Source organism: Plectrocnemia conspersa, unplaced genomic scaffold (genome assembly GCF_051122295.1).
Source record: "Plectrocnemia conspersa isolate PC_06_02 unplaced genomic scaffold, ASM5112229v1 ptg000007l, whole genome shotgun sequence".
Classification (NCBI taxonomy): domain Eukaryota; kingdom Metazoa; phylum Arthropoda; class Insecta; order Trichoptera; family Polycentropodidae; genus Plectrocnemia; species Plectrocnemia conspersa.
Window position 1 is genome coordinate 12,563,486 of NW_028277171.1, and position 16,021 is coordinate 12,579,506.

Sequence of the window (16,021 nt, forward strand, 5' to 3'; positions counted from 1 at the left end):
AATTGGTATATATAAACAAAGAGTTAATCTTCTCATGTTGAAGTCACTGTCAGCAAGTATTATCTTTTTATAAAAAACATACTACATAAGTTTGATGTAACTGAATATCTTAAATTTGGCTATTCAGAAAGAGGAATGATGGCACAGAACAAAAATTGTATCTATTTTGCCACATCGGAATTAAAAATAACCCACTCTTAGATATTTTGGCTATCGATTATTCCAGGTATGCAATCACATATTTATAATCATTGTAAAATGTCGTTTATTAGATAACATCCAAGAAACTACACATTTATAAGCTGTCCGACAGCGCCGATTTGATCGACATTAACTTTCAATCCTCACATACTAAGGATATATTACACGTTCATGTTTAAAACATAACTGGTTAATTTAAAATTCTTAAAATCTAACGTATATGTGTATTAAATCGGAAAGCAATGATAATGTTTATGTAATATAAAAGTAAAACTCACTTTTCGGCCTCGGAGCCCGGCGACGGGATTTCAAAATTTGAAGATTTCATTACAAAGATTGTTTTATGATCGTTTATCTAATTTAATCAATGTATTCTTCTTATCCTCAACACATTATGTATATATTTAATTTTCATAGTTATAACACACCTAGTTAATTTGCAATCCGATTATTTATAAAAGCAAAAACTCACTTTTAGGCCTCGGAGCCCGTCGCCGGGAATTCAAAATTTGAAAATTTCATTACGAAGATTATTTTATGATTGTTTATCTAGTTTAATCAATGTATTCTTCTAATCCTCAACACATTATGTATATATTTCATTTTTATTCAGTCAAATGACGAATTAATGAAAATTATTGTCGCGTAGCAAAATTTTATTATTAAATAATAATTATTTAAAAGTGTTGTCACGGTACTGTCTATTTGAATTTGAATGCTTATTTTTCATTGGTCGACGCTATTTGAATATTTGAATGCTTATTTTTGATTGGTCGAAACAACAGAACGCATTACCGGCGGCTGGCTCGAAAATCAATCGGAACAAATTCAATTTTAATTTTTATTATTATTTATTATTATAATTAAATATATTTCCTTTGTTTACGTGTATTGTTACACACCGTTCATACAAAGCGTTACGATTTATAGAGTATAGAATTGAACGGAGAATGTCTCGTTTAAAGTTATGCGCGTCCGGAAGCGACGGCTTAGAACAATTATATATAATATAAATATATATATATATATAAGATATATATATGATTTCAACTTTGCTATATGTAGTAATATATATATATATATATATATATATATATATATATACTTATATTTACATACTTATTATTATTTACATACATCCAATGTATAAATGTTACAGTGAATGTGTAATTTTTCAAAGTCATATTTTACTAGGAAAATTCAAATATATTTTCACCAGTAAATATATATTTCTACTAGCGAAAATATAATTTAAGGCGCTAATATTCTGCTCTAAGATGTCTATAAGCTTAATTTGACAGTTGCGAAACGTCCATTTGCTGTTCAAACCCAAACCTAGCCTAATGAAAGTTATTATTAGATCTAGTCCAAACTACAAACTAAGCCAAATCATCTCTCAGGTAAAAATAAGCTCATATTGCTCCATAATTTGTCTGCATTTATATATTACACTATGTTTTAAAAATATGATAGCTATCCTTACCGATATTACTATGGACTTCTAATATAAGAGGGCTGATCAAAATATATTCAAACCGAATTTTAGTCAATAGGAGAGTGCAAAAAAATTATCACTTCTCAGAAGGCAAAAATACACGTCAAAAGCAATAAAATCGTGTCGGCGCCGTCGCAGTGGGAATACTCGGTAACGAGCGTTCCCACTTCCTAAATAAATTAATAAAATAAATAAAAGCAGAGTTAACCTTTCCCTTACTGTGATATGTATTTACTGGTATTCGACACTAAAAATGTGAATATCTATATGAAAAATAATAGATATGCGGTTCAGAATTTATGTATTCCTCCGTTATATTATTATGAAGTACATCCAATTATAATAATATGTAATTATTTATCTGGAGTGACGGAAAAAAATGATTTGTCGAAAAATCGGGTGTAGAGCAGGGGCGTATATTCAGGGTGTGCTAGGTGTGCGGCGCACACCCGCAAAACCATCTAAAATATAAATTTAGAAATTTAGAAAATTTAGGGCATAAAGCGACATCATTTTGCATACAGTAGTATGCAAAATTATAAAATTTTAATATGCAGTGTATAGTATGCATTGGTATTTGTCAGTCGCTCTAAAAGTTTCCGCGCGACCGACACGCAATGTATTAATCATGTGGCGCGCCGACCTTGAATGCGGCGTTGAAGATATTTTGAATAATCCATTTTCAAAAAGAAGTTATGAAATTAAATTGAAGATCATCAAAATTGGCAAACCACGTCCACCTCTTCCCAATTTATTTATGAAGCATAAAGACAATAAATGTGAATATACAAGACATTTTTCATTTTCGTCATATGAACGAACTGAGTGGTTAACAGGCTGCGAACTTCGATCTAGATTGTTCTGTTGGCCATGTTTATTGTTTTCCAAAGAAAGAAGCGTGTGGAATAAAAGTGGATTTGCTTACAGTGTCTAATATTTATTGTTTTCCAGTTCCTGGCCAAAGCCATTTACCTGGGTATCTATTAATTGGTTCTCACTTTTATTTATTTATTTTTAGGGCAAAAAAGTAAAAAAAAAAAAAAACTTTGTTTCTTATTACGTTAGCTAGCACTTTTTTTTACAAATATTCATGTTACCTTATTAAGGTTTTTAACTAATGGGTTAGAATGATTTTTATTTCTGTCATGGTAATTTACTTTAAGTTTATCGAAATAATCGCGTAAAGTGTCTATTTTTAAATCTTTATGTATATTTGAGTTTCGGACAAACCATTGGGCATTTGTCGCCATTCTTAGCGCAATATTTTGTTGCGTTTGTAGTGATTTCGAATAATTACGACTAAGTATACCTCCCCAGACGGGGGAGGCATATGAAATAACTGGTCGGATGATCGATTTGTACAGGAGCAGTTTGTTTTTTACATTTAGTTTGCTCTTTCTGTTTAATAATGGATATAGACGAGCACGAGTTGTTTTGACTCTTGAAGTTATGTTATTTATATGGGATTTCCATGTTAATTTGGAGTCCAGAGTTAATCCTAAGTATTTGGCTGAATTTTGCCATTCGAGGCTTTTATCGTACATTTTTAATTTAGAGAGATTATTATTAGCATAAGCGTGTTTTCTCCTGCGATTAAACATTACAGCGACGCTTTTGTTGGGATTTGCTGTTATTAGCCACTTATCGAACCACTTTTGAATAGTGTTGAGTTTGTTTTGAAGATGAATTATTGCACGATGGGGGTTTTTATAAGAGCATAAAATGGCGGTATCATCCGCGAATAGGGCAGTAATTACTTTTTTATATGGCTTGGAGGGAAAGTCGCTAGTAAAAATTGTAAATAATAATGGACCCAGAATTGATCCCTGCGGAACGCCTGCCAGAATAGGTCTCGGACTCGATAGATGGTTTTCCAATTTAATTTTAAAGGTTCTATTTTTGAGAAAAGATTCAATTATTTTGACCAGTTCAGATGGAAATTTGTATTTTATAAGTTTAAATAGTATACCATCATGGTATACTTTGTCAAACGCTTTGGCTATATCCAAAAATACTGCTCCTGTTGTCATTTTTTTTATTAAAGCCCGACTGGATGTGGTTCACAACTCTATGCAGCTGCTGCGTAGCCGAGTGTTCCGTTCTAAAACCGAACTGTTCATTGGGTAATATTTTATTTTCTATTACATGTTTTAATAATCTACGTTGAATAAGCCTTTCAAATATTTTACTCGCGACGGGTAGGAGGCTTATGGGTCGATAGCTCGCGGGAAGAGTTGGGTCGGTACCGGGTTTTCTCAGAACTATCACATTAGCTTGTTTCCAAACTGTTGGAAAATACAGACAGTTAAATGATGCGTTTATGATATTAAGAAAAAAACTGATAGCGCTAGGAGGAAAGATTTTGAAAGCTTTACTAGGGATGGAATCGTTTCCAGGGGCTTTGCGGTTGGCTAGTGATCGAAGAATATTTTCTAGTTCAATTGACGTTACTGGTTCTATTTGGTTGTGTTTTTTTCCTAGAGTAGTTCTAATTTCTTTTTCTATTTTGTTTTTAAAGTCTTCATTTATTAAAGATAAGTTAATTGTACATTGATCTTGGAGGCTATCGGCAATAGCTTCTGCTTTATCTTCTAAAGAATAAACTAGCACTTGTGAAGGAGTCATAATTTTTTTTATATCTACTGGATCTCTGCGTAAAATTTTTGACATATTCCAAAGGGAATTGTCTTCAGGGTTTAGGTCGGTAAGTTTATTCTCCCATAGTTCATTATTGTATTCTGAAATTGCAGTTTTTATTTCGGACTGTAAGCGGTTTAATTTTGATTTATCTGACTTATTCTTAGATTGTTGCCATTTCCTACGAATTTGATTTTTAATTTTAATAAGTTCGCGAATATTATTTGGTAAAGAAATATCTTTGTTTGTCTTTCTTTCGAGAGTAACTCGTTCTATCGATTTGTTTATTGAGCAAGTGAGAGTATTAATTTCTTCTTCTATTTCTACCGTGTTGTTAAGCTCTTTTTGTTCAGGAAGGGTTTGCTCTAAGTAATAAGGGAAGAAATCCCACTGTACTTTCTTTATGTTTCTTCTAATGTTAATATCAAAATTTATTGGAAGGAAAAAAATGACTGGGTTATGATCAGACGCGAGACTATTGTGGACCTCTATATTGCATGTGGGTAAGTTGTTTGTTATGGCAATATCTAAAATATCTGAAACACCCCGTGTTGAATAGTGGGTTGGATCTGTTGGGATTTCTAAGTTTATGTTATTATTATCTTTGGCAAATTTATTTAGCGTTCTACCATTTTTATTAGTCGCCCTGCAATTCCATTCTCTATGTTTGGAGTTAAATTCCCCTGCAGCAAAAATAGGTTGCGAATAGTTAAATAAATGTTGTAAATCTTCAATGGGATACGCCGGTTTCGGTGGGGTATATACAAAATGAATAATTATGGACGATCGAGCATCAGCTTTAACTTCTAAAGTTGTAACTTCAAGCTTATTAAATGTTTTTGTAAGCGCATCATTATGCTTTATCTCGTTTTTAATGTAAATTGCAGTTCCTCCCCCGGCACCGATTTGCCTGTCCGAGCGATAGGTTTTGTAGTTAGCAAAGTTAATTTTTATCGATTCTTTTAGGTGTGTTTCGGAAATAAGAGCTATATCTATGTTTTGATCTATGAGAAATTGATTAAGTTCGAATTTTTTATCGCGAAGGCCATTAGCATTCCACGCTAATATCCTTAAAATTTTGCGGTGGTGGGTTTTCCCTTTTTTTTCGCACATCATAATGTTGGCAATAGGTGGGAACTGATAAATTTCATTTTTTCACTTAATTCCATAAACATCTTGATTATGACGTCGCGATTGGAGGGGTTATCTGTTACATTATTGATAGGAGTCTCTTCCGGGTTTCCTTTAAGTTTTTCGGCGAATGAGCAGCCGTTTATTTTATTATTAATATGGTTATGGGTTTTTTTATTATCTCGCGGTTTCTTGTAATCTATATTTTTTTTATTGTTTGGGTTTTTAGCACATCCCCCGTAATTCGCAGGATGAGAACCGGCGCAGTTACTGCATAAGGGCTTATCAATTTTTTCCTCGTGGGAGCAATCTCTGGTGAGATGGGGACCGGCACATTTTACGCATGCAGGAGTAGCTCTGCAATTAATCGCAGAGTGGCCGAACAATTGGCAACGGTGGCACTGGAGAATGCCTTTTGGTCTATTCTGCTGCTCCACCGTAATACGCTGGTGCAGGAGATATCCCAAATTGTATATTGATTTATTGTGCTCGCTTTTTTTTAGCGAGACTGCAAATAATAGCATAGGTTTGCTTGACTTTTTACTTTTTAATTGGTTGATGGATTCAACCTCGAACTTAAGCGACAGGAGCTCCTCTTTAATTTCGTCGCAGGTAAAGTCAGCGTTCAGCCCCCGGATGACTACCCGAAGAGGTTTGTCTTCGGTTAGTGTGTAGGTATGAAAGGAGAATTTCCTTTCATCTAACAATTTAGTAATTTTGCGGAAGTTATCGGTTGACGCCGCAATAATTTTTGCGCAGTCGGTGCGCTGAATAGAGGAAAACGACAAACCATTGTTGATAATGGTTTGTCTCGCCGCTTTGTAATCTGATGGATTATTAAGTATAATTGGCGGGATATTCGCCTTTTTTATTTCCGTTTCTACTATTGGCGGTGTGCTAGGCCGTAGCCTCTTCTTAGCAGGGGACGATTCCCTATTATTCGAGGGATAACGAGTAGTCGAAGGCGCGGTCAGTTTATCAGCGAGAAATGTCGCGGGTGCAGAGGCAGTGTTCAATGTCACTATTCCGGTCGAAACGTTACTCGCGGGTATCGCGGGTGCAGATCAGTGGCGTACGGTGGGTGTTAATATTGGGTGTGCTATAAAAAATAGAAAAAAACGTACATTTTTTCATTTTTATTAGCCGAGGTTTTGGCATGCCTAAACTGCCTTACAGCTTTTTCCCATATATAAATAAATAAATAAATATCAAACCTAATCTAAAATATTATTATATAAAAATATCAAATTTCCAATAAACATAAAATTATAATTATTTATATATAAAATCTAATCTCCTTTCTTTAATCATAAATTTTTCTATCACGCTGTCATAAAAAGTGCTCTTCTTTTTAATGTCCATAAGGATCCCTTTTTCTATTGAAATCAAGCTAAGGCCACATAGCCTTTCTTGGCCTTGGGTACTTCGATAACAATTATTAATTCGTTTCAGAGCAGAAAATGAACGTTCTGCTGAAGCAGTACTGCTTGGAAGAGTTAATATTAGTTTGCCCAATTTATCTATTTCCTGAAAACCTGACTCAAAATTATTTGTGTTCATAAATTGTACAAGCTCATGAACAGATTTCTCTGCAAATTCAGGCAAATGATAAAGAACAGCAAGCTCATTTTTTAAACTTATATAATCAAATAATGTTCCATAGAATTGTTGCAGTTTGGTAAGTAATTCATTTGGAAATTTTCCTTTATATTACTCATATTTTTCTTTCTCCAGATGGTGAAAATATTTCAATTTGGACATTGAAGAAAAACGGTATTCAATTTGCTTACATGTATTATCAACTATTGTATTAATTAGTTGGCTAAACGCGTGCTTTTCTTCAACAAGCAAATCATTATTCAGTCTTGGATAATTTTCTTCCGTTACATAAGAATCCCATAATGTTTCATAATTATTTTCCTGTTCATGTCTGAGTTGCTGCAAAATTTCGGTAACTTTCTTACAGCAATATAATATGTCAAAAGATTTGGATTGTAAAATGTAGGTGTAACAGAAGGAAGTCTTCTACCTACAAAATCTTGTAAAGCATTTATTCGTTTGGAAGATTTCGAAAAGAACGCAGACAATCCATTTAAAGTTTGAAAGAATGATTTGCACACTTTTATATTGGAAAGACCTTGTTGTAATGTTAAATTCAACATATGAGCATAGCAGCGTGTAAAAATGGCCAATGGATAAACTTCGAGTACTTTGGCTTGCAAACCATGAATATGCCCACTCATTACACTCGCCCCATCATAAGTCTGTCCAACTAATTTTTCTTGAATTTGAAATTCTTCAATTATATTTACAACGTGGCAAAATAAGCCATCGGCTGTTTTATCAGAGCTAACGTCTGTAAAGCCAATAAACCGCTCGTAAACTTTACCTTCATAAACAAAACACAAAACTGTCGAGAGCTGTGAGTTCGTCATTATATCTGAAGTTTCGTCAAGAATAATAGCGACAACATTTGCTGAATTTACTTCTTCCTTAATATGATCTTTAATAACATCACCAATTGCTTCAAGTATGTCATTCTGTATGGATGGGGAAGTACCACGAAACACCGTTGCAGTATTTAAATGAGTATCCAAAACAGAATCGTATTCTCGAAGTGCATTTAAAAATTCAAGGTAATTTCCTTTGTTTAGTGAATTACAGGACTCATCGTTTTCCTAGATATACTACTGCGTCAATCATTCGTTTTAATATTTCTCTATTTTTATTAACTTGTTCATTATGTTGACTTATATTAGCTTTACGTTGAGCGTCAATCATGACTTCAATTCGTTGTTTTCCAAACATTTTGAGAGAAAAAAATGATTGAACGTGTGACTGCGCTCTTTTGTGTTTTTTCAGTGCCGTTATCAGATGACTAAGGTCAGCAAATCCACTTTCACGCTTCTTTCTTTGGAAAACAATATACATGGCCAACAGAACAATTTAGATCGAAGTTCGCAGCCTGTTAACCACTCAGTTCGTTCATATGATGAAAATGAAAAATGTCTTGTATATTCACATTTATTGTCTTTATGCTTCATAAATAAATTGGGAAGAGGTGGACGTGGTTTGCCAATTTTGATGATCTTCAATTTAATTTCATAACTTCTTTTTGAAAATGGATTATTCAAAATATCTTCAACAGTATTCTTTATCATTATTGGGGTAAATAAAAAAATATAATCTAGAATAGAAAATTAAGTATTGATCATATGTAAATAAGATAATAAACTATTTTACGCCAAAATATAAAAAATGAGTGACCTGTTATTGTGATATAATGTAATAAAAAAGCAGCGACGGACGCAAGAGTTTTTGAAGTACGTGCACCAAATTCGACACCCCCTGCCGGTCATCACCAGAAATCGCATCGACTGGAAGAAGTTTCAGAAGACGGCAAACGACTTCCTGACGCTTCCCGTATGTTTAGCGACGTGCGACGGGCTGGATGCAGCTGCAAATAAATTCACCACGGAAATTCGCAAGGCGCTGGAGTCCAACTCCTCTCCCTACGACCCCGAACTGACCCCTCCCATTCCCTTGAGCATCCGGCGGGTCATACGAAACAGGAACAAAGCAAGAAAGCGATGGCAAAAGTTCTGCAACCCCTCGGACAAGGCGGAGTTGAACCGACTGGACCGAGAGGTAAAATCTACCCTGGCGGAACTCCGAAACAGCCAATGGAAGGAAAAAATCCAGTCACTGGCCACCGACGATGGATCACTGTGGAAAATGGCCAAGGCGCTACGCAACAAATCGACCAACGTACCACCGATCAAGAGACCCGACGGAAGTATCGCTGTCACCCCGGAAGACAAAGCGGAAGCTTTCGCAGACGGTTTGCAGTCCCAATTCACCCCGACAATTATTAACATCGATCCTCTGTTCGTGGACAGGATAGAAAACGAAGTGCTCCACGAGATGTCAACACCACCGAGCGACCGCATCAGACACACGAGCCCACTGGAAATAGAAGACATCATTTCACACATGAGAGCCAATAAAGCACCAGGCCCGGATGAAATAAAACCGAAAGCGCTACAACTCCTACCGGAGAGGGGGTATCTGATTATTTCGATTCTGATAAACTCGTGTCTAAGACTCAGACATTTCCCCACAGGCTGGAAGACGGCGACCGTCATATTGATAAGAAAGCCCAACACGGGAGGCACCAAACCGGAAGACTACAGACCCATTAGCCTACTGTCGACAATTGGAAAAGTGTGCGAAAGAGTCATCGAAAGAAGGCTCAAAGAGGACATTGCTGAGAAAAACATCATTCCAGATGAACAACATGGATTCAGGCCGCAGCACTCCTCTGTACACCAGCTGATGAGAGTCGTCGAGTACATCAACTCCGGCTTCTCACTCAAGCTCTCGACGGGGGCGATCTTCCTGGACATTGCGAAAGCCTTCGACAGGGTTTGGCATGACGGCTTGCTTCACAAATTAATCAATCAAAATGTCTCTTCTTCTCTTTGCAGGTTACTCTCGTCTTACCTGCGGGACAGGAAGTTCAGTGTCAAAAACGAGAACACAATATCAGCGATACGGCCAATAGCTGCAGGAGTCCCCCAAGGCTCCATACTAGGACCACTCCTGTATACTTTATACACATCGGACTTACCGAAACCGGTCGACAGGAGGGCCAGAATAGCGCTGTACGCGGACGACACATCTATCCTTTTTCAATCTAGAAGCCCACAGCTCATAGTGGAGAGGCTCCAGAACTACATCGATGAGCTGGAAGCATGGTTCAGCAAATGGAGGATCACCGTGAACCCAAAGAAGAGTGCTGCGGTTCTATTTTCCAAAAACGTATCCAAAAAGACGCCGGGCAATGTGACAATGTGCGGCACGGCCGTTCCCTGGACCGACGAGACTAGGTATCTCGGGCTCACGTTAGACAAACGACTGCGCTGGAAACCGCACATAGAAAACATCAGGAGCAAAACTTTGGCGGGGGTCTCCGCCCTCCAACCTCTGGTAGGAAGGAGGTCGAGGCTCTCACTGAAGAACAAGCTCCTGATATACAAAATGATCATCCGGCCCGTGATGACTTACGCTGCTCCGGTCTGGGGATACGCTCGGAGCTGCTACTTGAAAAGGCTCCAGATAGTCCAAAACAGAGTCCTCAGACAGGCCACCGACGCGCCCTGGTTTGTGAGAAACTCCGACATCCACAAAGACACGGACATGGAACAAATCATGGAGTATATACAGAAACTGTCGGAAAAATTTTTTAAGTCACTGCCACAAAACCCCAACAGCACTATCAACAACCTCTGTAGATCGGGGGACCCTTACGGAAATCCACATCCGCTGGACATCTTAAAATTTAAAACATAAACCTCTATTCGCATGAATAGTGTAGGCCCTAGCCGCGCTGTGCGCGGCTGGGGCCATCATTGTTCGTTATTAATTAATCATTACTTTTGACACATTAACAACATAAATTCCGACAGGGAGATAGAGCACAAATGCAGGGACTCCCACAACACAAAAACTTTGACTTTGACCAAATTCGAGACCAATTTTACTACTGAGCGCTGCCAGCCGACAGATCGACTTCAGCCGTTATATCTCGGAACAATTTACTTTAGTCGGCCGCCGCATTCAAGGTCGGCGCGCCACATGAGTAATACATAGCGTGTCGGTCGCGCGGAAACTTTTAGAGCGACTGACAAATACCAATGCATACTATACACTGCATATTAAAATTTTATCATTTTGCATACTAATGTATGCAAAATGATGTCGCTTTATGCCCTAAATTTTCTAAATTTCTAAACTTATATTTTAGATGGTTTTGCGGGTGTGCGCCGCACACCTAGCACACCCTGAATATACGCCCCTGGTGCAGATGCGGTAACAACGATTGGTACCGCGGATACGTTTTGCTTATTATTTTTTTTTATTTGAGTAGAATGTGCGCCTTTTAGAGGCGCAGAAATAACTGCCTCCGTTGCGGACGCGGAAGAAACGGAAGCCGTTTTTTTATTTGGTTTTTTGCCCTTCAGGAGCTCGGCAATTTGCACCTCAAGGTAGATGCGGAGTCGACGTTCCTCAAGGAGTTCCTGGCGAAGGATCTCCATTTCCTCCCTGAGGTCCGTCAAGTCTGAGGCATGCTCACTTACTTGAGTGAACTCCATGCTTAGGGAGTCCACGTCAAAGATTGGCTCCGCCATGACAGAGCCGGTCGGAATACTGATGAGTCAGCAAAACCGTCGTTGGAGTGGTGTGCTCAGAGCGTGTATCTCGTCCGGTAGCCGAAACAAGTATGTGATAACGCACTAAAAAAAACACAAAAGAGCGCAGTCACGCGTTTAATCATTTTTTTCCCTCAAAATGTTTGGAAAACAACGAATTGAAGTAATGATTGACGCTCAACGTAAAGCTAATATAAGTCAACATAATGAACAAGTTAATAAAAATAGAGAAATATTAAAACGAATGATTGACGCAGTAGTATATCTAGGAAAACGATGAGTCCTGTAATTCACTAAACAAAGGAAATTACCTTGAATTTTTAAATGCACTTCGAGAATACGATTCTGTTTTGGATACTCATTTAAATACTGCAACGGTGTTTCGTGGTACTTCCCCATCCATACAGAATGACATAATTGAAGCGATTGGTGATGTTATTAACCCTTCCTGGGCGAAAAGGGGGCCAAAAAGTACCCCAAGAATTTGTTTTTCACTGTAACTTTTTAACTACTACCTTTAAAGAAGATATCAAACAATTTTTCATAAATAAAAACGTTACCCCCAAATAGTAAAATATATATCTACTGGTGAAAATGTATTCCGATATGATTTTACTGAAATGACATATTTTAAAAAATATTTTTGGGATAAATTCGAAACTATTTTTTCAAGATTTTCTTTTAGGAATAACCACATGAAACTGAATGTTTTATTTATTTATTTTTGCTTCAATAAATCCAGCTGTCCAATCTATAAAAAACTACTTAACATTTTCAATTCATTTGAAAATAGGTTTACAACTTGACTAAATATTTCCAGAAGAAAACATTTTATATTATTTATTAGATTTACAACGTTAGATTTTATCGTTATATTGAAACTTAGATATTTAATAATAAATCTAAATATTGTATATCATTTATGAATATGTTTAAAACTTGGCTAGATGATAATAAATTAAAAATTGTACTATGAAATTTCAATACAGCGAAGCTCACGGAACCAATGAATAAATTTTGGTGTACTGAAAATTCGTTATATTGAATGTAAGGAAGATGATATATTTTAATTTTATTTTTAATTACCATATTACTACAGCATCAAAATAACCTCTTATAAGGTTGACAGATCGTTTTTTGTCCTTGTTTAAGGAAAATGTTTGAAACACAATAAAATTTGTGAAAAAAATGTTTTATAAAAAAAGTTTGAGGGTCAGCGAAACACATGTAATGTCGCTTTTGAACACATCTGGCACACGCCAAGTCAATGATGAACTGAATGTGGAGAAATATTGTGTAAAGTTGCAACGTCATTCTTAAATTCGGATCAAAATATTTCGTTATAATGAAAACATTTTGTATGCAAGTTTTTAGGGGACAAATTAAAGAGATTTCGTTGTATTATTTTTTAAAATAGGTTTGTAACTTTACTAAATATTAATAAAACAAAAAATATCAAAATGTTTTCAACATAAAAAATATTATTGAAACGTAACATTTTGTATCATTTAAAAGTAGGTTTACAGTTTAATAAATAATAATAATAAATAGCATCGGCTACACATCCGCTCAATTTATAACTGATATGAAAAAATATTTTGTTACACCTTACTAACGCAACAACACAATCGATCATATATAGTTGGTGCAATGCGAGTGATTATAAGTCATTGATTGTGTTTTAGCGTATTTTAGGTGTTTGTGTGCCAGTTTTAACGCTGCATAACACAATTTTATCATAAATTTAAATTTTCGTTATAAAAAAGTTTTTTGGTGACACCATAAGTTACTTTATAATTTTAAAAAAATATTTCTATGTTTTGTGTGTAAATATAAAAGTCAGTTTTTAATTACATTTACTAATTAGAAAGAAACAATAAACTAAAAATATCAAGCACCTAATCTGTTTCTTGTTAGACCAAAAGTGCGCTTTAAAATCATTAATAATTTTGAAACTTTTGTCTTTTTTGATTAAAAAATATTTTGATTTACATATTTTTTAAAGTAAATGTTTTTCTGCGCAGCATTATATATTTTAATAATTAATGAGTGTAAAAAGTTTTCACTATATTTAAAATTAATAATAAACTAAAGATATTTAAAATCTATAATAAATTATTAATATTTAAAATCCATAATAAAATAGAAAATATTTTTAATGTTGAAAAAAATATTTTGAATAAATCTTGAAATTTTATTCTGAAACATTATAATTTAAAAAATATTTAAATTAGTGTTATACATTTTTGTGTAGTTTACTTTCAAAGGCGTCAGTAAGAGGGATTTTTGCAATACTGTACGCTTAGTAGTTGGTTGGTAATGAATAGTACTTATTTTGAAACTTTGCCCCTTTTTATTGAAAATATTTTTTAAAGCAAAGTTTTAAAAATTCTCTAAAAACTAAAACTTTAAATTGCCAACGTTCGCCAAAATTTAGGTACATATTTTTTCTGTATAGAGAAGCTAATACATGTTCACATTATTTATATTATATTTTAAATCTATAAACTAAAAAAATATTTTAAAAAACATTTTTTTTAGTATTTTATGATTTTTATACATATTTTAATATATGTTATACAATTTAAATCGTTAAAATCAATTTCGTTCGTTAAAATCAATTTAGTTCGTTCTCAAGCGCGGGACTTCCCAAATTTGCTTACATCTGACAGCTGTCACATCTGGTAAGCGCTCGCTATGCCGCTGCACCCGCTGCGAATTATGTTGTAATCGCGGTATGCCAGTAAGTGTTTAGTTATAAATGAATAATATAACACGGTTATTCTAACAAAATTACTATTGACTTTCCAGGATCTAATATTAAAAGACAAACAGCGGTGATTTGGCAATTAAAGGTATACATACCGAAGTTAATTAAACACATTACAATGCTAGTAATAATCAAAAATATATGACATATTGTGACAATTTTGTAGAAGATGAAAAGATGCCAATCTACGTGTTTAATCCTCTACAGTACATCCATCAATTGTGTTCTTTGGTTGTCGTTTGAATTTAATTTATGGATTATATTAGTAGTAATAATGTGTTCAATGTTTACTCTTGATAGGAGTCTTATTGTTTTTTAATTATTTTTCAGAAGCAATGATGGAACAATTTGATGACCTATATGGCTACAACGTAGAATTGGTATATATAAACAAAGAGTTAATCTTCTCATGTTGAAGTCACTGTCAGCAAGTATTATCTTTTTATAAAAAACATACTACATAAGTTTGATGTAACTGAATATCTTAAATTTGGCTATTCAGAAAGAGGAATGATGGCACAGAACAAAAATTGTATCTATTTTGCCACATCGGAATTAAAAATAACCCACTCTTAGATATTTTGGCTATCGATTATTCCAGGTATGCAATCACATATTTATAATCATTGTAAAATGTCGTTTATTAGATAACATCCAAGAAACTACACATTTATAAGCTGTCCGACAGCGCCGATTTGATCGACATTAACTTTCAATCCTCACATACTAAGGATATATTACACGTTCATGTTTAAAACATAACTGGTTAATTTAAAATTCTTAAAATCTAACGTATATGTGTATTAAATCGGAAAGCAATGATAATGTTTATGTAATATAAAAGTAAAACTCACTTTTCGGCCTCGGAGCCCGGCGACGGGATTTCAAAATTTGAAGATTTCATTACAAAGATTGTTTTATGATCGTTTATCTAATTTAATCAATGTATTCTTCTTATCCTCAACACATTATGTATATATTTAATTTTCATAGTTATAACACACCTAGTTAATTTGCAATCCGATTATTTATAAAAGCAAAAACTCACTTTTAGGCCTCGGAGCCCGTCGCCGGGAATTCAAAATTTGAAAATTTCATTACGAAGATTATTTTATGATTGTTTATCTAGTTTAATCAATGTATTCTTCTAATCCTCAACACATTATGTATATATTTCATTTTTATTCAGTCAAATGACGAATTAATGAAAATTATTGTCGCGTAGCAAAATTTTATTATTAAATAATAATTATTTAAAAGTGTTGTCACGGTACTGTCTATTTGAATTTGAATGCTTATTTTTCATTGGTCGACGCTATTTGAATATTTGAATGCTTATTTTTGATTGGTCGAAACAACAGAACGCATTACCGGCGGCTGGCTCGAAAATCAATCGGAACAAATTCAATTTTAATTTTTATTATTATTTATTATTATAATTAAATATATTTCCTTTGTTTACGTGTATTGTTACACACCGTTCATACAAAGCGTTACGATTTATAGAGTATAGAATTGAACGGAGAATGTCTCGTTTAAAGTTATGCGCGTCCGGAAGCGACGGCTTAGAACAAT

The 16,021-nt window shown here is 34.6% G+C and overlaps 1 protein-coding gene and 1 long non-coding RNA gene across 6 annotated transcripts in view; one reads left to right on the forward strand and one right to left on the reverse strand.

The window, feature by feature from the left end:
* Positions 1-16,021, reverse strand: part of LOC148233954 (CD109 antigen-like) — a 71,568-nt gene that overhangs the window by 41,365 nt on the left and 14,182 nt on the right. For 2 of the 5 annotated variants that reach the window (XM_088189043.1, XM_088189047.1), the window contains exon 3: positions 11,605-11,760. The exons of the other annotated variants lie outside the window; for them this stretch is intronic. In XM_088189043.1, coding sequence (XP_088045169.1) covers positions 11,605-11,655 — 51 coding nt within the window. In that variant the 5' untranslated portion in view covers positions 11,656-11,760. The remainder of the gene's footprint in view (positions 1-11,604; positions 11,761-16,021) is intronic. 5 annotated transcript variants of the gene reach the window in all.
* On the forward strand, positions 175-14,620 carry LOC148233957 (uncharacterized). Its single transcript, XR_015810291.1, has 3 exons — positions 175-226; positions 14,303-14,419; positions 14,488-14,620. It is a non-coding gene; the product is annotated as an uncharacterized LOC148233957 (long non-coding RNA).